The sequence below is a fragment of the Pleurodeles waltl genome, chromosome 7, assembly GCF_031143425.1.
Source record: "Pleurodeles waltl isolate 20211129_DDA chromosome 7, aPleWal1.hap1.20221129, whole genome shotgun sequence".
Classification (NCBI taxonomy): domain Eukaryota; kingdom Metazoa; phylum Chordata; class Amphibia; order Caudata; family Salamandridae; genus Pleurodeles; species Pleurodeles waltl.
The window spans coordinates 1,102,477,091-1,102,500,177 of record NC_090446.1 but is presented as its reverse complement, the minus strand read 5'-3'; the positions used below and the strand labels follow the sequence as shown (position 1 = coordinate 1,102,500,177).

Sequence of the window (23,087 nt, the reverse complement as noted above, 5' to 3'; positions counted from 1 at the left end):
TTGGTGTTGCCTTGAACATAAAAGTAAGTTGTAGAACCGCGGTCGGCGGGGCACTCATTGCTGCTGCTGGGGAGAGCCGGGAGAGCTGTATGGAGACCAGTGCTTAATTTGTAAATAAAAAGGTGCTCGTGCTCAAAGCCTTTCTCTTAAACATGCAGGTGCTGCAATGAAATGTGCGAACACGGAATACTGAGACAGCTTAATCCTGAAGCCATCTCGGGCCTCTTTAATCCATTTAAAACCACTCCCTGCCCCTTCAGCTCACACTTGCAGCTTTCTGCTTTCTTTCATTGTGACGCTATTTCGATTTTCTCTTCCTCAGTCTATCCCAAACGTGTCTTTTGCTCGCTGCAAATGCTTGAGGCAGAAGACTAAGCCCCGGCCCTCAAAAATAAGTGCCGGTGCTCAGCACCGGAAACAACAAGCACAAACTAAGCACTGGTGGAGACAATGCTGGGGAACTACAATCCCCGTCATCCCTTGTCATCTCTTGCTGCCTGATTAGTGTTGCTTTGCACTTAAAAATGCATTTTAGTCCCTCAGCGTAGGCTGCGCGCAGGACGTACCCATGCTGCGCCCACGGCAAAGCCTGTGAAAGGGCACACCCATATGCATCTGTCAGGGGCCAGAAGAAACCGCCCCACCCCTTTTTGGTCCATAAGGTAACTGAGTTTGGCATTTTTTGTATAACATAATTCAGTGGGTAAAGAAAGTGGGGGCTGCATGCCCCCATTGAAGATACTATTAATACCATTGATTCTTTCCTGGTACAGGCAGCAGGGGTAATTTCCAAGGAGATAGAGAGAACTGTCTCAAAGGAGACTTCCAATGGAAATTGCTAGGATTGATCATAGCTTGACACCCCAAGGTGACATTGCAGAGGATCAAACCCACCCACCAGGGTCAGTACATTTGTAATATGATACACAGCCTTCAGCACTTGAGGATTCTTTTGACATGAATAACTCTCTCCCCACAGAGCCCCCGGTTTAAAAAAAGAGAGGGGAAAGACGGTGATGCCAAGTCGAAAGGGAGTGGTTGTGAAGTTGGATATGGGTGATGTCCCCAAAGTTGAACTAGCCCTGGATATGCTCTTTCCAAAGTCTGAAGCTTTGCTTAAAGGTCTGTTGACACCATTATTATTGCACCTTGATGGGATTGAGGCAAAGTTATCTAATCATCGAAGCCACTGTGGTTCCAAGGGGCCCGGTGTCATCGAGGTTCCATCGGCTCCGCTATGCCCAAGGGCTTGGCAGGTCTGTAGAAAGTGCAAGTAATGTGTGTATGGGTGCAAGGAAGTCTCTGTATACAGGCCCTAAGAAGGTGGTGGAAGAGTCTACCCACACTTCGTCAGTGGTGCCAAGTCCACAGCTATCTGTGCAGGGGAGTGGGAAAGGTGTTTATTGTGTACCTAATGATAAAATAGCTAATGACCAGATGGTTATGCAGCAGAGTAGGGCCCAGGAGCAGGATATAACTGACCATAATAGGCTGCCCTCATTACAGGTGGGTGATACCACTCTATTACATCTTCCCCCTGAATCTGCACTGCTAGTAATGGTCCTAATCAGGGTACTCCCTATTAAACCAGTGAGAGGGAAACATTGGCCGATCTTATGCTCAAGGTGAAACACTGGTGGGCCTTTTTGGTCACCACGTTTTATTACGGCAAGAAGAGTTGGATGGGTGGGATGCAAAGAGAAAAATACTGAAGAGGACTGTATTGTAGTTAATCTAAGGCACCCCAGATTTGCAAAAGATTTTATTCAGTGCAGGTTTATTAACCACGATAAGGCCACAGAAATTAGGATCTGTCCCTTTCAGTACTTTTACCCTTCTTTCCGTTCCCACTCAGATGTTAAAGATTGGCCCCTATCTAGTTCACATGTGACATCAGGGGGAATGGAACAATGTAGGGAAATATCACTCAAGAATAGGTTTGCGCCTCTGTGGGTCTGGATGATCATCACAGTCTGAGATAGCCATCAGTAAGCATCACCCTTCCCCATGCCCAGGGGAAGCAGGGCGAGTGTATTATCCCAACTGAGCTGACATGTCGGCAGAGGCCCCTGCTAAATGTTATGAGTTTGAATATTGCTGGGTTGAAAGCCAAAAGGGATGATGCAAGGTGGTTGGACGCTCTTAGTGGGAACCATATTGTGGCCATGCAGGAAACGTATGATGCAGACAATTCTTTTTACTTAGAAGGTTTTTCCTCCTTTTTGTTTAAAGCTGTGTCTCTCTCACCCTCAGGGCACGCAAAGAGTGGTCTTCTTATCCTAATCTCCCTTTAAATCCCCTGTATCTCCTCCCTGATGGAAACAGGCTCTCTTCAACCTGATGGCTTAGGAGCAGTCCATCATTGTTGGTGGTACATTTTTATAATTCCTTTGTCAGGGGTGTACCTTTAGAACATATCCTCCATCTAAAAAGTTTTCTGGAAGGCTACGGGGAGATGCTGTACCAGGTTTGAATCTTAGGTGACTTTAATGTTTAATTGTGCCAACGAGGCTGGGTTTTAGATAAAGGGTCGTTCGGTGTTAGCCGCCATGTAATACACTTTGAACACAGAGTGCAGGGTGATTTGCTGGAGGATATCATGGCGAGCAGCAATTTGTATTGTATTGAGCAGACCGTGGAGGGTGAAGTTATGCCTTCATTCACGGGTAGGGTTTGTGATTCCATCATTGATTTTATTATTGTCATCCTTAATGGCATCTCTAGTTCAAGTCCGTGAGGCTTTAATGGAACAATTTCAGTGATCACAACCCCGTTGTGTTGGAATTGGCCTGGGGGCTAGATTTGGAAAGAAACTCAAGGAAAGGCCTTTCTAATGGTGTTATCAGCACCAAGAATCAGGCACAGAGACTTAAATGGGATAGGGTGATCCCCAAGGTATTTTTAGAAAATCTTTGCCTGATGAATGCGGTGGATATTGCCCTGTGTTTAGAGAATACTTTGCAGGAAGATGAGGTTCTCAATGCCTTTAGAAGGACTCAAGGAAGATATGGTAACAACAAGGAGGAAAAATGGTTTGATAGTAACTTCACCAAGGCACATAGAAACCTGCGGGCTGTCCTGAAGCAAATAACGAGGGGTAAAGACAAGATACGGGCCTGCATGGAAGCATATAAATCAACGACCTTTTTGTGCAAAAAAAAACAAACAAAAAAACTTATGGATCAAGATTGGCAGGAGTTATTGCAGCCTAATGTCTTATGTAACATTGCCAAATTTTGGGACATTGTAAACAGACCATTTATTTTCTGGCTTAGGGAATTCCAGGGGGGATTGTACCATCACCCTGATAGCTGGGTCTCATACTTTCAGGGGATGTACAGCAGGGGTGTGAGAAGGCATGTGATAGTTCCTGGGAGCCTGGTAGTGATATTCCCCCCCCCCCCCCCCTTAGCGAAGAAGAGGTGTTTAAGGCCATTCTGGCTACGGCTCGGGGGAAGTGCCAGGCCCAGACGGGGTCCCCTCAGACCTTAATAAGGCCAATCCCCAAATTTGGGCAAGGAATTTTGCGCATGTATTTAATGCGGCTTGCAGGAAAGCTTTTTTCTTATCTTGGTCTAAATCAATTATTCTACCCATATTCAAAAAAGAATTGAGGGATGACCTGCAATGCTACCGTCCCATCTCTCTCATAGATTCTGCTGCAAAAATCATGGGGAAGGTAGTGCTGGATATACTAATACCTTGGCTTAACAACAATAATTCAATTTCGGATCTCCAATATGGTTTTAGGCAAGGGAGAAGGACTTTGGACCAGTGTATTCATTTGCAGATGATTGTTGGTAAATACACTATAGCCAAGTGGGGTGGGGGGGCGGTGTCTTTATATGGCATTCATGGACCTTACCTCGGCTTTCGACCGAGTCAACAGATCCAAGCTCTGGCCCCTACTTAATAAAATGGGCGTAGTGATTGAGCTTGTGACCTTTTTACACAGTCTTCACTCCAATCTTTCGGCTTTAGTGAGGTATAATGAGGATGGTAGTCTGTCCGCCTCTTGGGTAGTTCAAAGGGGGGCAAGGCAGGGGTGCATTCTGGTGCCTCTGTATATTTACCCTTTATATAAATCAATTGGGTGATGTATTATCAGCTGCCTGTAGGGATGTTCCTAGGGCTGGATCAAAGTCAATTTCCGCATAATTGTATGATGATGAAGGAGTTTTGATTGCAAGGACCCTGGTGGGTCTTCAACATATTTTGGATGCTTTTAATGATTTTATAGACTCACTGGACATTTCAACAAACTATGCTAAGTCACATACAATAATGATTGACTGTTGAAAGATTGCAGGGAAAACAATTTTTGGCAATGGGTTGGACTATTCAAAGTAGCTAACCTTCCATATTTGGGTGTGCTTTTCGACAACCAGGGTATGTGGATTCCGCAAAAGACCTTAAAGAAGAATATTTTTTTGAGAGTGGTGGCTGCAACAATAGACTTTGTAAGAGGCTGGGTGCCAAACCAGTGCAGGCCCTGGTTATGGCCTACTTAGAGAAATGTATCCCAATGGCAAGTTATCATTGTCATGTGTGGGGGTATATAGATGCCATAGTGCTCCAAGTTATAGAAAATAACCTTCTGCATAGGTTTCTGGTGGTTCCCGCAAGTACCCCTTCTTTAGTGGTGCATGAGGAATTAGGTCTAGGTTACCTTTCAGATTGTATTGCACTGGCTTAGAATCTGGACCAATCCTGCACTTTCAATTAATCAGCTAGTGATTGATAACTGCAGATCACTTGAAGGAGCACTTCACATCCCTTGGCTCAGATATGTCAATAATATGTTGGAGACATTGGGCTGCCTAGAGTTATTTGTTAATCCTTAATCCTAAAATTATGAGGAAGAGGGATTTGCCAAAGCTAAAAGATATGTTGCTCTCACACAGGATGGTGGATAGAGAGGAGAGGGAGCTATGGTGAAACAATATATTTTATTGACAACAAGTTCCCCAGGAAAACCATATTTGGTGATTGTTAATAACTCCCATCGCCGTTTCTTGACAAGGTTTAGGCTTAATCTCATATACTGGATTTTAGCTGTCCCAAAAGGGTTTCACAAAACTGGAGAATTAAAACCCTGCCCTTTTGACGATTTCTCACAGCAAGATACTATGCACTTTATATTTTTGGTGCTTTTCATCAGACATTAAGGAACTGTTTTATTGAAAACCCTCGGTGAGAGAAAACCAGCTTCAACAAGTGAAACCAGCATTCTCATACCTACAGATGCTTTTGTCTCCCACAGTCTGTTTGGGGTTGCTAGTTTTCTTTCTTGTTTCCCTTAGACTTAGAAAAAAGTTATTTCGTTACTAGGGGGTGAACACATAATGAGTTGTTAATCCCCTCAGTTGCAAATGTTGATAAATCTTTTTTTATCATTGCTTTTTAGTTATTGTACTGTGTTTTTATTTGTTTTATTTTTTTATATCTAATAATCTTTATTTTTTATTGGCTTTGTCTTTAAGTATTTATGACTGACTGACTAGACCTATGGGTAAGTACTTCATAATGATTTTGTGAACAATGTTCAGACCTTTGTATCTAAATTACAAATGGATTTGGAATTTGATATGTGGGTTGATAAATAATGAATTAATTGTGTGTGAGAAATGCAAATATTCTAGCCAGTATGAACCGCTGTAGATGTTCGCTACATGCGGGCCTCGGAGAATGGGCTTATTCACCCCTACCTACTGTTCACAGATTTTGTTTAAACTGTTGATGTACTTAATGTAAAGTCAAAGAAATGTGGTACTTCTGTGCAAAATTTACCATATGTTTTTTAATCTGCACATTGCTGAACAAGCATGGACCTAAGCTGCTTCATTTGCTGTTTTTAAAATATGGTTTAGAAATATTGAACATGGTTTAAAATATATGCATTTTTTAATTTGAGTATTAATTGCTAGTAATGACTAATGGCCAGCTGGGAACATGGGACACTTGACCTTCATTCTCCTTATCATCACCATCTGTACCCTCAGAGGCACTCTCGTCCACCACCCTTCCAGACCATGTGCCAACTTCAGTAGCACCATTGCAGACTTTGTCATCCCTTGATCCTCAATTAAAGTGCCTTCATCCTCAACTACCATGTAGAGAACCTCATCCATCTCAACATGACCAAGCTCTTCAAGGACTTGTCTAACCTCTGACTCACCGAGCAAGTGGAAGGCCCACTGTTAGACCTGACAGCCTTAGGGTAGTCACCCGTAACTTTTTGCCTGCCTCCCTCCACTTTGTGGACACTGTTTTTGCTGGTTTATAGACTCTGCGCACTTTACCCCTGCTACCCAGGTCTAAAGTGCATATGCTCTCTCCCCTAAAACATGGTAACCTGGAATCATACCTGATTGGACTATTTAATTTACTTATAAGTCCCTGATAATGTGCACTACCTGTGCCTAGGGCCTGTAGATTAAATGCTACTAGTGGGCCTGCAGCACTGGTTGTGCCACCCACTCAAGTAGCTACCTTAACCTTGTCTCAGGCTTGCCATTGCAAGGCCTGTGTGTGCAGTTTCACTGCCACTTTGACTTGGCATGTAAAAAGTACTTGCCAAGTCAAGAACTCCCCTTTTTCTACATATAAGTCACCTCTAATGTGTGCCCTAGGTAACCCCTAGAGCAGGGTGCTGTGTAGGTAAAAGGCAGGACATGTACCTATGAAGTTATATGTCCTGGTAGTGTAAAACTCCTAAATTCGTTTTTACACTGCTGTGAAGCCTGCTCCCTTCATAGGCTAACCTTGGGGCTGCCCTCATACACTGTTGAGGTGACAGCTGCTGATCTGAAAGGAGCAGGAAGGTCATATTTAGTATGGCCAGAATGGTAATACAAAATCCTGCTGACTGGTGAAGTCGGATTTAATATTACTATTCTAGAAATGCCACTTTTAGAAAGTAAGCATTTCTTTGCACTTAAATCCTTCTGTGCCTTACAATCCACGTCTGGCTGGGCTTGGTTGACAGCTCCTTGTGCATTCACTCAGACACACCCCAAACACAGGGTACTCAGCCTCTCTTGCATACATCTGCATGTTGAATGGGTCTTCCTGGGCTGGGAGGGTGGAGGGCCTGCTCTCACACAAAGGACTGCCACACCCCCTACTGGGACCCTGGCAGACAGGATTGAACTGAAAGGGGACCTGGTGCACTTCTTAGCCACTCTTTGAAGTCTCCCCCACTTCAAAGGCACATTTGGGTATAAAACAGGGCCTCTGCCCTACCTCATCAGACACTTGCTGGAGAAGAAACCTGAACCAGAAACTACATCCTGCCAAGAAGAACTGCCTGGCTGCTCAAAGGACTCACCTGTCTGCTTTCTACAAAGGACTGCTGCCTTGCTGTTGCCCTGCTGCCTTGCTGAACTCTTGTCTGGCTGTGAAAGTGCTCTCCAAGGGCTTGGATAGAGCTTGCCTCCTGTTCCTTGAAGTCTCAGGACCAAAAAGACTTCCCTCTTTTACTTGGATGCTCCGTGCGCCGAAAATTTTGACGCACAGCTTGTTTCGCGGCGAGAAAAACGCCGCACTCCAACGCTGATCGACGCGACGCTCTTGGGACGATCGAAGGTCCGACGCACGGCCTCGCAAGGACAACGCCGCCCGACCTCTAGAGGAGAAATCGACGCGACGCCTGCCGTGACCTCGTAATTTCAACGCGCAGCCCCGCAGATCGAAGTCTAGAGGAGAAATCGACGCGACGCCTGCCGTGAGATCGTAATTTCGACGCGCAGCCCCGCAGACCGACGCGCAGCCGGAGAACAAGCAGGAAAATCCACGCACAGACCCGGGACATCTGGTAATCCCCGCGATCCACAGAAAGAGACTGTCCGCGCGCCGGAAAACGACGCCCGATTTCCCCGCGTGAAAAATAACGACGCAAGTCCGTGTGTGCTGGGGAGAAATCGACGCACACACCCTTTATCCACGCACCTCTTCTCTTGTGGCCCTCTGAGGAGATTTTTCCACGCTAAACCAGGTACTTGTGCTTGAAAGAGACTTTGTTTATATTCTAAAGACTTAAGACACTTTATATCACTTTTTAGTGATATCTCTACAATTTCCCATTGCAACATTATTCTTTTTGACCTACAATTATCCTGATAAATATTATATATTTTTCTAAACACTGTGTGGTGTATTGTTGTGGTGCTATATGGTGGTATTGTATGATTTATTGCACAAATACTTTACACATTGCCTTCTAAGTTAAGCCTGACTGCTCGTGCCAAGCTACCAGAGGGTGGGCACAGGATAATCTTGGATTGTGTGTGACTTACCCTGACTAGAGTGAGGGCTTTTGCTTGGACAGGGGGTAACCTGACTGCCAACCAAAAACCCCATTTCTAACATTGGTGATCAGCGGTGAGGATAGGACTTGTATTTGTGCAGTGACATACAGTAGCTAAGTATTTCACTACCTACCCACAGTTGAAGGTCAACTTGGTTTTTATCTCTTTTTGAAAACCCGATTTTTTTCCTGACAATTTTCAAAAACTAAATCCTCACTCAACATGTCTCTGACTGAGTCTCAGACAGGGGACTTTGACCTAGTCCAGTTGGATACATATACGGTCAAACAACTAAGAGGATTCTGCAGGGCACTGAGGGTACCCACCCAAGGGGCCTCCAGAAAGGAGGACTTTCAAGTGGCGCTGAGGGCCTGGGCAGAAGCCCATTTAGAGGATGATGAGGAAGAGGAGCCAGAAAATGGCACCTCAGAGGAATTTTCACTATCTGTGGATGGTGTTACCACTGCAATTGTGCCCCCTTCCAGACCAGGGAGCAGTGTCTCTATGCAAAGCCTGACCGCAGAGGAAAGGAGAGAGGAAAGGGAGTTCCAATTGCAAATGGCAAAACTGAAAATTGAGGCTCAACAGGAGGAGAGAAGGGCAGAGAGAGAAGCCAAACAAGCTGAGGCTGAAAGAGCAGCCAAACAGATTGAAGCTGAAAGAACAGCCAAGCAAGCAGAAGCTGAAAGAGCAGCCAAACAAGCAGAAGCTGAAAGAGCAGCCAAACAAGTGGAAGCTGAAAGAGCTTTGGCTGAAAAGAAACTATTGTTGGCTCATGAACTGAGTCTCAAGGAGCTGGAGATCAAGGCAAGACAGTCTGAATCCAGCAATAATGGTGGCAGCATACAGACAGGACCTGCTGGAGAAAAGAAGGTTCGTATACCCAAAAATGTGTTGCCCAGTTTTGTGGTGGGAGATGACATAGATAAATGGCTAGCTGCTTATGAAGTTGCACTAAGGGCTCATGAGGTTCCTGAAGGGCAATGGGGGGTAGCTATGTGGGGTTATGTGCCGCCATTGCAGAGGGACACACTTCTCACACTGGATCAACCTGATCAAAACACATACCCACTTCAGAAAGCCATTTTACTTGCCAAGTTTGGGCTGACCCCTGAGGGATACCGTCAGAGGTTCAGGGACAGCACCAAACAACACACACAAACATGGGTAGATTTCTTTGACTTTTCCAGTAAGGCACTGAATGGATGGGTGCGGGGCAACAAAGTAGCAGATTATAAAGGTTTATATGACTTGATTCTGAGAGAGCATATGCTTAATGTTACTTATACAGATTTGCGCCAGCACCTAGTGGATAGTAAGCTGACTGATCCCAGGAAGCTTGCTGAGGAGGCGGACCTCTGGGTTAGCACCAGAGTGTCCAAGAAGGTACCTGGGGGGGACTCCCACAAAGGTGGTCAGGGTTCCCAACAGAAGAAAGAGGGGGGAGATAAACTTGCAGATAAGGAACTCTCTAAAGGCCCCCAAAAGAATTCCCAGGGAGGGGGTGGCAACCCTTCCTTTTCCAAATTTGGGAAAAAGCCAGGGACATATGACAAGTCAGGGAAACCTAGCCCCAAATGCATGGAGTGTTACCAGTATGGTCACTACAAAGGCGATCCACAGTGCCCCAAGAGGGCACCGTCCACTACCGGACAGGCACCTGGGTTGACTAGTGTAGCGCTCGGGGGGGAGATGGACCCAAATAGCTTTGGGGAGCAGGTAGAGATTTCCCTAGTGTCCCTGGGAGAAGGAGAAATGGTGCCCAAGGCCCACATGCCCAGAAATACTTCCAAGTACCGGCAGTGGGTCACCATTGATGGGCAGAAGGTGGAGGCTCTGCGTGACACAGGAGCCAGTATGACTACTATCAAGAGTCAGCTGGTGTCAACAGAGCAGATAGTACCTAATACATTCCACCAGGTCAGAGTCGCTGACAATCGCGAGAGTCACCTACCGGTGGCTCTGGTTCCCTTTGAGTGGGGGGGTGTCTCTGGTACTCTGAAAGTAGCTGTGAGTCCTGCCATGCCTGTAGATTGTCTGTTAGGCAATGATCTTGAGCACACTGCTTGGAAAGAAGTGGAGCTCAGGTCTCACCTGGAGATGTTAGGGTTACCTGAGTGGGTCTGCATGACCACACGGTCCATGGCTGACCGAGAGGGAAGTCAAGGGCATCTGGAGCCTGGAACAATGGCCCAGAGAGCTGCCAGGAGGAGGGACCAGGGGTGCGGGAAACCGGCCCCAGAAGTTCCCACAGTGGCGGACGGGGCTCCTGAGGAGGAGGCTCCCGAGCCAACTGGGGAAGACATTGCCGCCCTAGGTGACTTACCTGAGCTTGCTGGCTGGCAAGTTGAGGGTGGACCCACCAGGGAGGAATTCTGCAAGGCGCAGAAAGAGTGTCCCACTCTGGAAGGTTTGAGAAAACAAGCCTCAAACCAGGCAGCAGGCGACGCCTCTGGCGATCACCACCTATATTGGGAGAATGATCTCCTCTACAGTGAGCCTAAGGTTCCGGGCTTTGGGGCAGCACGTATGCTGGTGGTCCCCCAATGTTACCGAACCTTCCTACTGGGTCTGGCTCACGACATTCCCCTGGCAGGACATTTAGGGCAGGGCAAGACCTTTAACAGGCTTGTCACCCACTTTTATTGGCCCAAAATGAGGACACACTCAGATAAGTTCTGCAGATCCTGTCCTACCTGCCAGGCCAGTGGTAAAGCAGGAAAAAGGGTTAAAACCCCCCTGATTCCACTTCCTGTCGTTGGCACCCCCTTTGAAAGGGTGGGCATCGACATTGTTGGTCCCTTGGACCCCAAAACTGCCTTAGGCAACAGGTTCATCCTGGTTTTGGTGGACCATGCCACCCGTTACCCCGAGGCAATCCCTCTGAGGACCGTAACTGCACAGGTGGTGGCCAGAACCCTGATGGGGATATTTAACCGTGTGGGATTCCCCAAGGAAATAGTGTCTGACAGAGGCACTAACTTCATGTCTGCATACATGAAGTCTCTGTGGGATGCGTGTGGTGTAACTTACAAGTTCACCACACCCTATCACCCCCAGTCTAATGGTCTTGTGGAGAGATTCAACAAGACCCTGAAAGGCATGATTGGTGGCCTCCCTGAGGCCATGAGGCGTAAGTGGGACGTCCTCTTACCATGCCTTCTCTTTGCTTACAGAGAGGTCCCCCAGAGGGGGGTAGGGTTCAGTCCCTTTGAACTTCTCTATGGGTACCCTGTCAGGGGACCCTTAAGCATTGTCCAGGAGGGATTGGAGAAAGCTCCAAAGACACCCCCTCAGGATGTGGTCAGCTATATGTTGGCCCTCCGCAACCAGATGACCCGCTTCTGGAAAGAAGCCCAAGATAACCTTGAGGCCAGTCAAGAGGTGATGAAACAATGGTATGACCAGAAGGCCACCCTGGTAGAGTTTCAACCTGGAGACAAAGTGTGGGTAATGGAGCCAGTAGAGCCCAGAGCTCTCCAGGACCGCTGGTCTGGCCCATTTGAAGTAAAGGAGCGGAAAGGGGAGGCCACTTACCTAGTGGACCTCCAAACCCCTAGGAATCCCCTAAGGGTGCTCCATGTGAACCGACTAAAAGCTCATTTTGAGAGGTCGGAGATCAACATGCTTCTGGTCACAGATGAAGGAACGGAAGAGGAGAGTGAACCTCTCCCCGACCTCCTCTCTGCCCAAGAAGGTGATGGGTCAGTAAGCGGGGTCATTCTGTCTGACTCCCTGACTCTAAATCAGAAAGGAGACTGCTATGAGCTGTTGGAGCAGTTCTCCCCCCTGTTCTCCCTTACTCCTGGACTGACCCACCTCTGTGTTCATGATATTGACACTGGTGACAGTCTCCCTGTGAAAAACAAAATTTACAGGTTGTCAGATAAGGTGAAGGCCAGCATCAAGGAGGAGGTCTCCAAGATGTTGACTCTAGGGGTCATTGAGAAATCCAGTAGTCCCTGGGCCAGCCCAGTGGTGTTGGTCCCTAAGGCTACTGCCCCAGGTGCGAAGCCAGAACTCCGGTTCTGTGTGGACTACCGGGGTCTCAACTCAGTCACACGGACTGATGCTCACCCCATCCCCCGAGCTGATGAGCTCGTGGACAGACTAGGCGCTGCCAAGTTCCTGAGTACGTTTGATCTTACTTCAGGGTACTGGCAGATCGCCCTGACCGAGGGGGCCAAGGAAAGATCCGCATTCTCAACCCCTGATGGCCATTACCAGTTCCGGGTGATGCCGTTTGGGTTGAAAAATGCCCCCGCTACCTTCCAACGGTTGGTTAACGGGGTCCTAGCTGGCAAGGATGCCTTCTGTGCAGCCTACCTGGATGACATAGCTGTCTACAGTTCCAGCTGGGAGGAACACCTGCTTCACCTCAAGGAGGTGCTTCAGGCCCTGCAACAGGCAGGTCTGACCATCAAGGCCAGTAAGTGCCAGATTGGGCAGGGTTCCGTGGTGTACTTGGGAGACCTAGTGGGTGGTGGCAAGGTGCAGCCACTCCAGGCCAAGATTGAAACTATCAAGGCCTGGCAACCCCCACGAACACAGACTGAGGTGAGAGCCTTTCTAGGCCTCACAGGATACTATCGCAGGTTTGTCAAGGGCTATGGTACCATTGTAACACCCTTGACAGAACTCACTTCCAAGAAACAACCTAGGTTGGTGAACTGGACAGAGGCTTGTCAGAAAGCCTTTGACGCCCTGAAGGAAGCCATGTGCACGGCCCCCGTACTCATGGCCCCTGACTACTCCCAGGAATTTATCGTGCAGACAGACGCTTCAGAGCATGGCATAGGGGCAGTCCTAGCACAGCTGAATGAGGAGGGCAGAGATCAACCGGTAGTCTTTATTAGCAGAAGGCTATTACCACGGGAACAGAGGTGGAGTGCTATTGAGAGAGAAGCTTTTGCTGTGGTCTGGGCACTGAAGAAGCTAAGACCCTACCTGTTTGGGACTCACTTCCGGGTTCAGACAGACCACAGGCCCCTCAGATGGCTCATGCAGATGAGGGGTGAGAATCCAAAACTCTTGAGGTGGTCCATTTCCCTACAGGGGATGGACTTTACGGTGGAACATCGCCCAGGGGTTGACCACGCCAATGCTGATGGTCTCTCCAGGTACTTCCGCCTTAGCGATGAGAGCTCCCAGGAGGTCGGGTAGCTCTCCCCACTTTCAGCTGGGGGGGACACATGTTAGACCTGACAGCCTTAGGGTAGTCACCCCTAACTTTTTGCCTGCCTCCCCCCACTTTGTGGACACTGTTTTTGCTGGTTTATAGACTCTGCGCACTTTACCCCTGCTAACCAGGGCTAAAGTGCATATGCTCTCTCCCCTAAAACATGGTAACCTGGAATCATACCTGATTGGACTATTTAATTTACTTATAAGTCCCTGATAATGTGCACTACCGGTGCCTAGGGCCTGTAGATTAAATGCTACTAGTGGCCCTGCAGCACTGGTTGTGCCACCCACTCAAGTAGCTACCTTAACCTTGTCTCAGGCTTGCCATTGCAAGGCCTGTGTGTGCAGTTTCACTGCCACTTCGACTTGGCATGTAAAAAGTACTTGCCAAGTCAAGAACTCCCCTTTTTCTACATATAAGTCACCTCTAATGTGTGCCCTAGGTAACCCCTAGAGCAGGGTGCTGTGTAGGTAAAAGGCAGGACATGTACCTATGAAGTTATATGTCCTGGTAGTGTAAAACTCCTAAATTCGTTTTTACACTGCTGTGAAGCCTGCTCCCTTCATAGGCTAACCTTGGGGCTGCCCTCATACACTGTTGAGGTGACAGCTGCTGATCTGAAAGGAGCAGGAAGGTCATATTTAGTATGGCCAGAATGGTAATACAAAATCCTGCTGACTGGTGAAGTCGGATTTAATATTACTATTCTAGAAATGCCACTTTTAGAAAGTAAGCATTTCTTTGCACTTAAATCCTTCTGTGCCTTACAATCCACGTCTGGCTGGGCTTGGTTGACAGCTCCTTGTGCATTCACTCAGACACACCCCAAACACAGGGTACTCAGCCTCTCTTGCATACATCTGCATGTTGAATGGGTCTTCCTGGGCTGGGAGGGTGGAGGGCCTGCTCTCACACAAAGGACTGCCACACCCCCTACTGGGACCCTGGCAGACAGGATTGAACTGAAAGGGGACCTGGTGCACTTCTTAGCCACTCTTTGAAGTCTCCCCCACTTCAAAGGCACATTTGGGTATAAAACAGGGCCTCTGCCCTACCTCATCAGACACTTGCTGGAGAAGAAACCTGAACCAGAAACTACATCCTGCCAAGAAGAACTGCCTGGCTGCTCAAAGGACTCACCTGTCTGCTTTCTACAAAGGACTGCTGCCTTGCTGTTGCCCTGCTGCCTTGCTGAACTCTTGTCTGGCTGTGAAAGTGCTCTCCAAGGGCTTGGATAGAGCTTGCCTCCTGTTCCTTGAAGTCTCAGGACCAAAAAGACTTCCCTCTTTTACTTGGACGCTCCGTGTGCCGAAAATTTCGACGCACAGCTTGTTTCGCGGCGAGAAAAACGCCGCACTCCGACGCGACGCTCTTGGGACGATCGAAGGTCCGACGCATGGCCTCGCAAGGACAACGCCGCCCTACCTCTAGAGGAGAAATCGACGCGACGCCTGCCGTGACCTCGTAATTTCAACGCGCAGCCCCGCAGATCGAAGTCTAGAGGAGAAATCGACGCGACGCCTGCCGTGAGATCGTAATTTCGACGCGCAGCCCCGCAGACCGACGCGCAGCCGGAGAACAAGCAGGAAAATCCACGCACAGACCTGGGACATCTGGTAATCCCCACGATCCACAGAAAGAGACTGTCCGCGCGCCGGAAAACGACGCCCGACTTCCCCGCGTGAAAAATAACGACGCAAGTCTGTGTGTGCTGGGGAGAAATCGACGCACACACCCTTTTTCCACGCACCTCTTCTCTTGTGGCCCTCTGAGGAGATTTTTCCACGCTAAACCAGGTACTTGTGCTTGAAAGAGACTTTGGGTGTCATTCTGACCCTGGCGGCCGGTGACCGCCAGGGTCACCGACCACGGGAGCACCGCCAACAGGCTGGCGGTGCTCCCGAGGGCATTCTGACCGCGGCAGTTCAGCCGCGGCCAGAAAGGGTAAACCGGCGGTCTCCCGCCGGTTTACCACTGCCCTTGTGAATCCTCCATGGCTGCGGAGCGTGCTCCGCAGCCATGGGGATTCTGACACCCCCTACCGCCATCCTGTTCCTGGCGGGTCTCCTGCCAGGAACAGGATGGCGGTAGGGGGTGCCGCGGGGCCCCTGGGGGCCCCTGCAGTGCCCATGCCCATGGCATGGGCACTGCAGGGGTCCCCGTAAGAGGGCCCCGCAAAGTATTTCAGTGTCTGCTAAGCAGACACTGAAATACGCGACGGGTGCAACTGCACCCGTCGCACCCCTGCAACTACGCCGGCTCAATTCTGAGCCGGTGTCCTCGTTGCAGGGGCATTTCCTCTGGGTCGGCGGGCGCTCTTTTGGAGAGCGCCCGCCGGCCCAGAGGAAATGTCTGAATGGCCGGCGCGGTCTTTTGACCGCGGTGCGGTCATTCAGCGGCGGTACCTTGGCGGACGGCCTCCGCCGTCCGCCAAGGTCAAAATGACCCCCTTTGTTTATATTCTAAAGACTTAAGACACTTTATATCACTTTTTAGTGATATCTCTACAATTTCCCATTGCAACTTTATTCTTTTTGACCTACAATTATCCTGATAAATATTATATATTTTTCTAAACACTGTGTGGTGTATTTTTGTGGTGCTATATGGTGGTATTGTATGATTTATTGCACAAATACTTTACACATTGCCTTCTAAGTTAAGCCTGACTGCTCGTGCCAAGCTACCAGAGGGTGGGCACAGGATAATCTTGGATTGTGTGTGACTTACCCTGACTAGAGTGAGGGCTTTTGCTTGGACAGGGGGTAACCTGACTGCCAACCAAAAACCCCATTTCTAACACCCACCACACACACACCGCCAGACATCTACAGAACTTCATCTCCACTTGCTTCAGCAATATCACAATGGCCAAGCCCACACTGATCACCTGGTCCAACCACACCCTTATCAATTTCAGCATACTTATCCCACACCACTACAGAAACACCATCACTAAATTGTCACAAAGGGTCTGGAACAAGATCTCAGAAGCATCCTGGTCTTTTAAAGTCCTACACCAATGGTGTTGACAAAACAATAACCTCCCTGAAGCCTTCTCCACATTCACCCTTTGTGCAGTTACCCTGGCTTCTCTTATAGCCAACAACGCCATGAAAACAAGACCACAAGCAAGCTGGCATACTGAAGATCTCAGACTCATCAAACACCACTGTAAGCAGCTTGAACATAAGTGGAGACAAATTCAGAACAACACTGACAATAGAACCTACAAATCTGCCCTCAGACACTACCTCGAGCAAATCAGAGCTCACAAACTCTTCACACTCACTGAACGCATTGAAAGCAGCACTAACACCAGAGAGGAAATCTTTGCATAGTGAAGAATTTCAACTCTCAGGCAGCAAGTTTCACCAGCATAACCCCCTCTCAGGACCTCTGCAGCCAGGTGTCCCTATTCTTCAGCAACAAGATCACCAGCATCTACAAGGACTTGGAGCCCCAAACAGACCCTTCCACCCTTGCAGCCCTCTTGTCCATGTCTACCATGTCTACTAACACCCTGACCACTTGGCCCACCATCATCACTTAAGAAACCATAAAAACCATGCAGTCCATACATTCTGAGGCACCCTTGGACTCCTGCCCTCACCACACCTTCATCAAAGGACTAGATCCCATCAGCACAGCCCTCACCCTGATCCTGAATAACTCAATCATCACTGCCACCCACCTACCTGGACACCTGGGAACACCCCACGTACTCCCTCCTCCTTAAGAAACTCTTATCAGACCAGAAGAAGCTAGCCAACTACTGCTATCTCCCTGCTGCCCTACCCTGCAAACGTCATGGAAAAGATGATAAACAGAAATCTAAACACCCACCTCACTGACAACCAATGTCTCTACACCACTCAATCCAGATTCAGGCCCAATCACATCACAGAGACCACCCCCATTCCCACAATGGATGACATCTGGATGTTCATGGTCAGAGCTGACACCATGTCCCTTATCCTACTGGACCATTCTGCAGCCTTCAAAATTGTCCCCCTCCCCATTCTTATCAAAGGACTGCACCAAACTAGTATCAAAGGTCCTGCACTTTGCTGGATTTTCTCCCTTCGAATAGCCTGCACCCAGCTGGTCAACCTGGCCCCCTTCACCTTGGATACTATCAACCTCATCTGCGGAGTTCCACAAGGATCCTCTTTTAGGCCACTCTGTTCAATGTCTAAACAACCTCACTCCCCAGCATCATCCATGCCCATGAAATCAACCTCCTATCCTATGCTGAAGACACATAACTTATACTCACCCTCTCTGTATATGTACCGAACGCCCAGACCAAATGCTCCAACATCATGCCCAAAGTGTCAGATGGATGAAAACCAACTGCATCAAACTCAACAGAGGCAAGAAGGAAGTAGCAATCAAAACAGCCAAATTAAGACCCACACCCCTCCCACCAACCCACAAAAAAGAACCTGAGAATAGTAATCAAAAAACAACTCACTAGCCTTCTGCTACATTGCTCACACATCCTCTCTAATTGCTACCTGTAACTGCTCACACTGGGGGCATAAAGCATTTTGTGGGAGTCCCTTTACCTGCGATTTGTCAGTAGCAGACATTAAGCTCACCTGCTAATTTGACAGGAAGTGTAGGCTTTATGTAGTTGTAACGTAATATGTTCTAAAAGATTTTAATATCAATATTTACACATATTCTTCATAGGTCATTGTTACTGAACTTTGAACTGTGGAATGGTCATGCAAACTGATTTGTTTATCTGTTTTTATTTGTATTTCGGTTTAAAACCTCTTTGTCATGTTGGCTCATCTTTCATCAACAGCAATTTCTGAAAATTGCTTTAGTTCAAATAGATAACGCTGCATTGTTTGACCCTGATGAGAAATTATCACTGGTGCATAGAAAGATTGTTTTTCTTCTCTTTTAATAAGAGTAGGGAACAGCAGTTACGACCTTGAATCTCTTTGCATATTTATGAGGCCCATGCACCGCTGAAGCATTACTTTTTGTGATGCTCTGGTGGCACAGATTACAAAACCATATCTATGAGGCCACGCAAAGTCGCTTGACATGGCTTTGAATGGGCTCCTAGATATGGAGTAAGGCAAGGCAGTGCAAGTCACTGCTTTGCCTTACTCTGCGCCAGGGAGGCGTTGCAGTGTTTTTCCCCATGCAACACCCAGGGATTTCGAGACATCCCCAGATTTACAGGAGCCTGTAATCCTGGGGATGCACCAAAACCTTACGCCTTCCCAGGGCAGGCATAATGAGGAGAAATATCTTAATGTCTCCTTGCTGTTTCCTTGTTCTAAGTGTGATGCATTCTGCAGCACACTTAGAAAGAGGAAAACACTGCTATTGATTGTTTTTGAGCAAGAAGGTGTCCCTTTGTGCACAAAAACAATCCTTCCAACAACACAGGCAGCTTTGCACCATGGTGCAAGGGTACCTGCATTGGCGCTACCCTGCCAAAACGATGCCAGCACCAGGGGAAAGGAGAGGAATGCACTGTAATGCATAAATTCAGTGCATTCCTGCCGTTCCACTTTGGCATAGGGCAGTGCAGCAAGGTGACTTGCTGTGCTGCCCTACGCCAAACCCCTATAAAGGAGGACATGTTAGATGAACTAAAAACTGATACCAAACATGGGGTAAATTAAGTCAATAAGAGGAACAATAAGTGTTTCTCCACTAAGAATGAATACAAAGATTGCCTAAACATTTGCAGAGCTACATCAGTAGACCAACTCCGGTGTTTGGTTATAGATTCACAAAGTTTTAAAATTCCTTAATAGTTGTATAGCTACTCCTGGGAAGCTGCAACAGTTGAAGCTTTCCTGGAGTACTCATAATCATAAGCAGTTCAACTTACAAAATTGTACATAAGAAAAAAGGTTTTGCATGTGCAAATTGACCTTTGATAGGCATGTACGCATATTCTTTTTTTTCTCGGTTTTCACTGTATCTCACTTCATCAGCCAGGCTAGCTTGACTCCAGTGGAATGGGGAGCATGGGACCAACATCTGGGTATACCCTTTCCACTTAGGGTGAGAAAAACAAAAACAACATATGATTGATGAAATGCTTAACAATGCAAACATTCACCCCTAGTCACAAAGATCTGGGTTTAATCCATCATTGCTAAAGTTGCCCTAAGTGGTAAGGGTATGCCCAGACGTGGGTCCTGTGCTCACTGTGCTAACAGGATTCAAGTTAGCCTGGCTGATGAAGGGTGATATGCTGAAACCGGTCCCAGGTTGCTTGTTTACAGTCCAGGGAGGACCTGGCTTGGCAGTTGGGGTTGGCCTGTTCCCATGGGGAACAGGGTCAAGACTAATGTACGAAAGGCTAGGTCTAAACTGGGGTGGCATGGTGGACAAAAGAACAATGGATTAAACCCAGATCTGTGACTGGGGTTGAGTGCTTGAAAAGTTTCAACATTCCGTCCATCATCCTTTTGTGGTGCAGAAGTAAATCTCTGACAGTTTCCAGGGTGAAAATGGGCAGAGAAAATGTTTGTGACTATTCATGAATTTCTGGGTTTGTGCAAACTCTCCTGACCATTTATATACTGAAATGTCCAATGTCTTCCCCAGACGAGCTGATTATACAAAAACCTGAATGTACACTCTTAATTCAAGCCCTTTAAAGATATAAAATGGCCTTCCACATTTATATATTTAAAAATCGTGAGGTAGTTCATGGACACTGTGAAGGGTAGTTCAAGTCTAACTGGATGTCAAGAATGTCTTTCAGTTCTTACAGTAAGCGTTGTACTTATTTGAAGGCATGTATGAAAAGCTTAATTTTCACACACTCTCAGGAGTGTAGATTGTTGGATTCTACCCTAAGATTGGGAGTCTGCTTGTTTCAGAGTTTGGGACTTCGAGCTCCCAGGCAATTTCCTTCAGGGCTTCAGTTTTTAAGCCTATTTGCTGATTTCGACTGATGGTAGCTGAGAGAGGACCTTTGGGGACATGCAATAAAAACTGAATGTGAATTGGGAACTGTTTGTATGTAAAATATGTTATTAATCTTTATCGATAGGATTTTAATCTGCAATGATCCAGTTGAAGTGAAATGTTAAGCAATTATACTCAAATTTCAGGCACATTTCATCAGAAATCATTTACTCAAACAGTAAACTTACTTTTAAATGTTATTCTTGTAATGATATCCCTGTTCAGCATGCGATTTAGGAATGTATTGGATGAATCAGTTACCTGAAAATAAAAGTAAGCAATTATGCAATCATTTGTTAGAACTAGAATATTATTTAACCACATTCTCTAAAAGTAAATTATTTAACAAATTAATGTAATATATTTCCTCAAATGCCAATCAATGTTATGCTATTGTTGGTAAACAAATAAGCACATTCTGTACATTATTAATAGAAATAAACAAATCCAATTACATTCCATGGGCCATTTCCCTTTCACCAAACAATTTGTTTTCCTTTGGTATACATATGCTAGTTGTCAAAAGAAAGAAAGTGGGTAGACCTGAACTACATTTTACAAATGCAAATGAAAGTAGTAGCACAGATATATTAGCAGCATGAAATATTCCTTCAGGCCATTAACTTAATTTGAACTCCGCTCCCCCCCGGACCCCTCCGCCCCACCACCCCCTGCCCCCGGGGTAATCCCAATCAACTAGCTACTGCTTTAACGTCGCAATCCAAACTTCGCAATGAATGTGAGTTAACATATGTCCTAGCGCGCCAATTGGCATCAAATTCATTATAATATGAAACCGAGCATGGTGCAATTTACGGAAGGACTTAACTCCCCAGAGGCCGCCTAGGCTAATATTAGCTCGACCACTCACCTAGAGGGAAAAGTCCTAAAAAAGATCCTATATGCTGGCCCAGCAAGAGGGATGCACTAACCGGTTACATACATTCCACACTCACTTGGTCCGTCTTGGCAGTGATGTACCCCTCACTGCAGATCCCCTCCACCCATTTGGGCTCACGCCCATGGGTTATCAGCCTACCAATCTGTGCATGTGATCCTCCAGTTGTCATATTATTGTTGCAATGGTCGTACTAAGTTGTCCCTCCCCCTTCAATCCTATCTGTAGTCGCCCCATTGCAACCCCCCCCCATAGCTCATCGTACATGCCTGAATCTGTCCAAAAGTGTGGCCCTCTTGGGGCTGTTATACTCATATGTCGCCAAGAGCAATCTCACTCTGCATGTCCTCCAGGTTCTGGTTTCCTACTCCGCAGGGAGATCAGTATAAAGTCGGGAAACAGGTGCCAGCCCAGAAAGAAGTCCCACGCCAGCCTTTTCACTTCAATGCACTATGTATCAATGTGCTATCCTCACAGACCAGTCGCTTGGTAGTTTTAGTGGCCTCCCTCCTGTTCCACTATGAGACGCTAAGCAGTTGCCATCTGTGGTCAATTCCCCGGTAGCGGCCTGGTATGCCAGTCTTTGAAACCGTCCCCGTCCTCCTGTCCAATTCCAGCCATTCCCATAACGCCACAGGTGAGTAGAAAAAGTGAGACTTGCCTTCATGCATTACCTTAAGGGTGCTGTCTCCGTATCGGGGATCTCAACTGAGACGAACCGTCTGCAGCATCACGTACTGAGAAAGAATACATCTATTTTGTTTCCCTTTATCTATTTACCTTCCACTTTTTATTTCATTGCCATCCATTTTCTTTAAATGCTTAGACCTCAAAGAACATGTGTGTCATGATGTTGTGTGTAAAGGGCATGGGTTTCTGAGAAATATTTTTGCATACTGCTAAGTTCTTTAGAAATGACTCTTATGTTTCAACAAACTATGGGCCTCATTACAACTTTGGAGGACGGTGTTAAACCGTCCCAAAAGTGAGGGATATACCACCTACCGTATTACGAGTTCCATAGGATATAATGGACTCGTAATACGGTAGGTGGTATATCCGCCACTTTTGGGACGGTTTAACACCGTCCTCCAAAGTTGTAATCAGGCCCTATGGGGGTCATTTTGACCTTGGCGGACGGCGGAGGCCGTCCGCCAAGGTACTGCCGCTGAATGACCGCACCGCGGTCAAAAGACGGCGGCGGCCATTCAGACATTTCCTCTGGGCCGGCGGGCGCTCTCCAAAAGAGCGCCCGCCGGCCCAGAGGAAATGCCCCTGCAACGAGGACGCCGGCTCAGAATTGAGCCGGCGTAGTTGCAGGGGTGCGACGGGTGCAGTTGCACCCGTCGCGTATTTCAGTGTCTGCTTAGCAGACACTGAAATACTTTGCGGGGCCCTCTTACGAGGGCCCCGCGGCACCCCCTACCGCCATCCTGTTCCTGGCGGGAGACCCGCCAGGAACAGGATGGCGGTAGGGGGTGTCAGAATCCCCATGGCTGCGGAGCGCGCTCCGCAGCCATGGAGGATTCACAAGGGCAGTGGTAAACCGGCGGGAGACCGCCGGTTTACCCTTTCTGGCCGCGGCTGAACCGTAGCAGTCAGAATGCCCTCGGGAGCACCGCCAGCCTGTTGGCGGTGCTCCCGTGGTCGGTGACCCTGGCGGTCACCGGCCGCCAGGGTCAGAATGACCCCCTATGTGTTGAATGTTACCGATCAACTTACTCCATAGTGCTTGAGA

The 23,087-nt window shown here is 47.6% G+C and overlaps 1 protein-coding gene across 1 annotated transcript in view; it reads right to left on the bottom strand.

The window, feature by feature from the left end:
* CA10 (carbonic anhydrase 10) overlaps positions 1-23,087 on the bottom strand; it is a 683,032-nt gene that overhangs the window by 61,407 nt on the left and 598,538 nt on the right. The window contains exon 6 of the mRNA XM_069200032.1: positions 20,640-20,712. Within this exon, the coding sequence (XP_069056133.1) occupies positions 20,640-20,712 (73 nt within the window). The remainder of the gene's footprint in view (positions 1-20,639; positions 20,713-23,087) is intronic.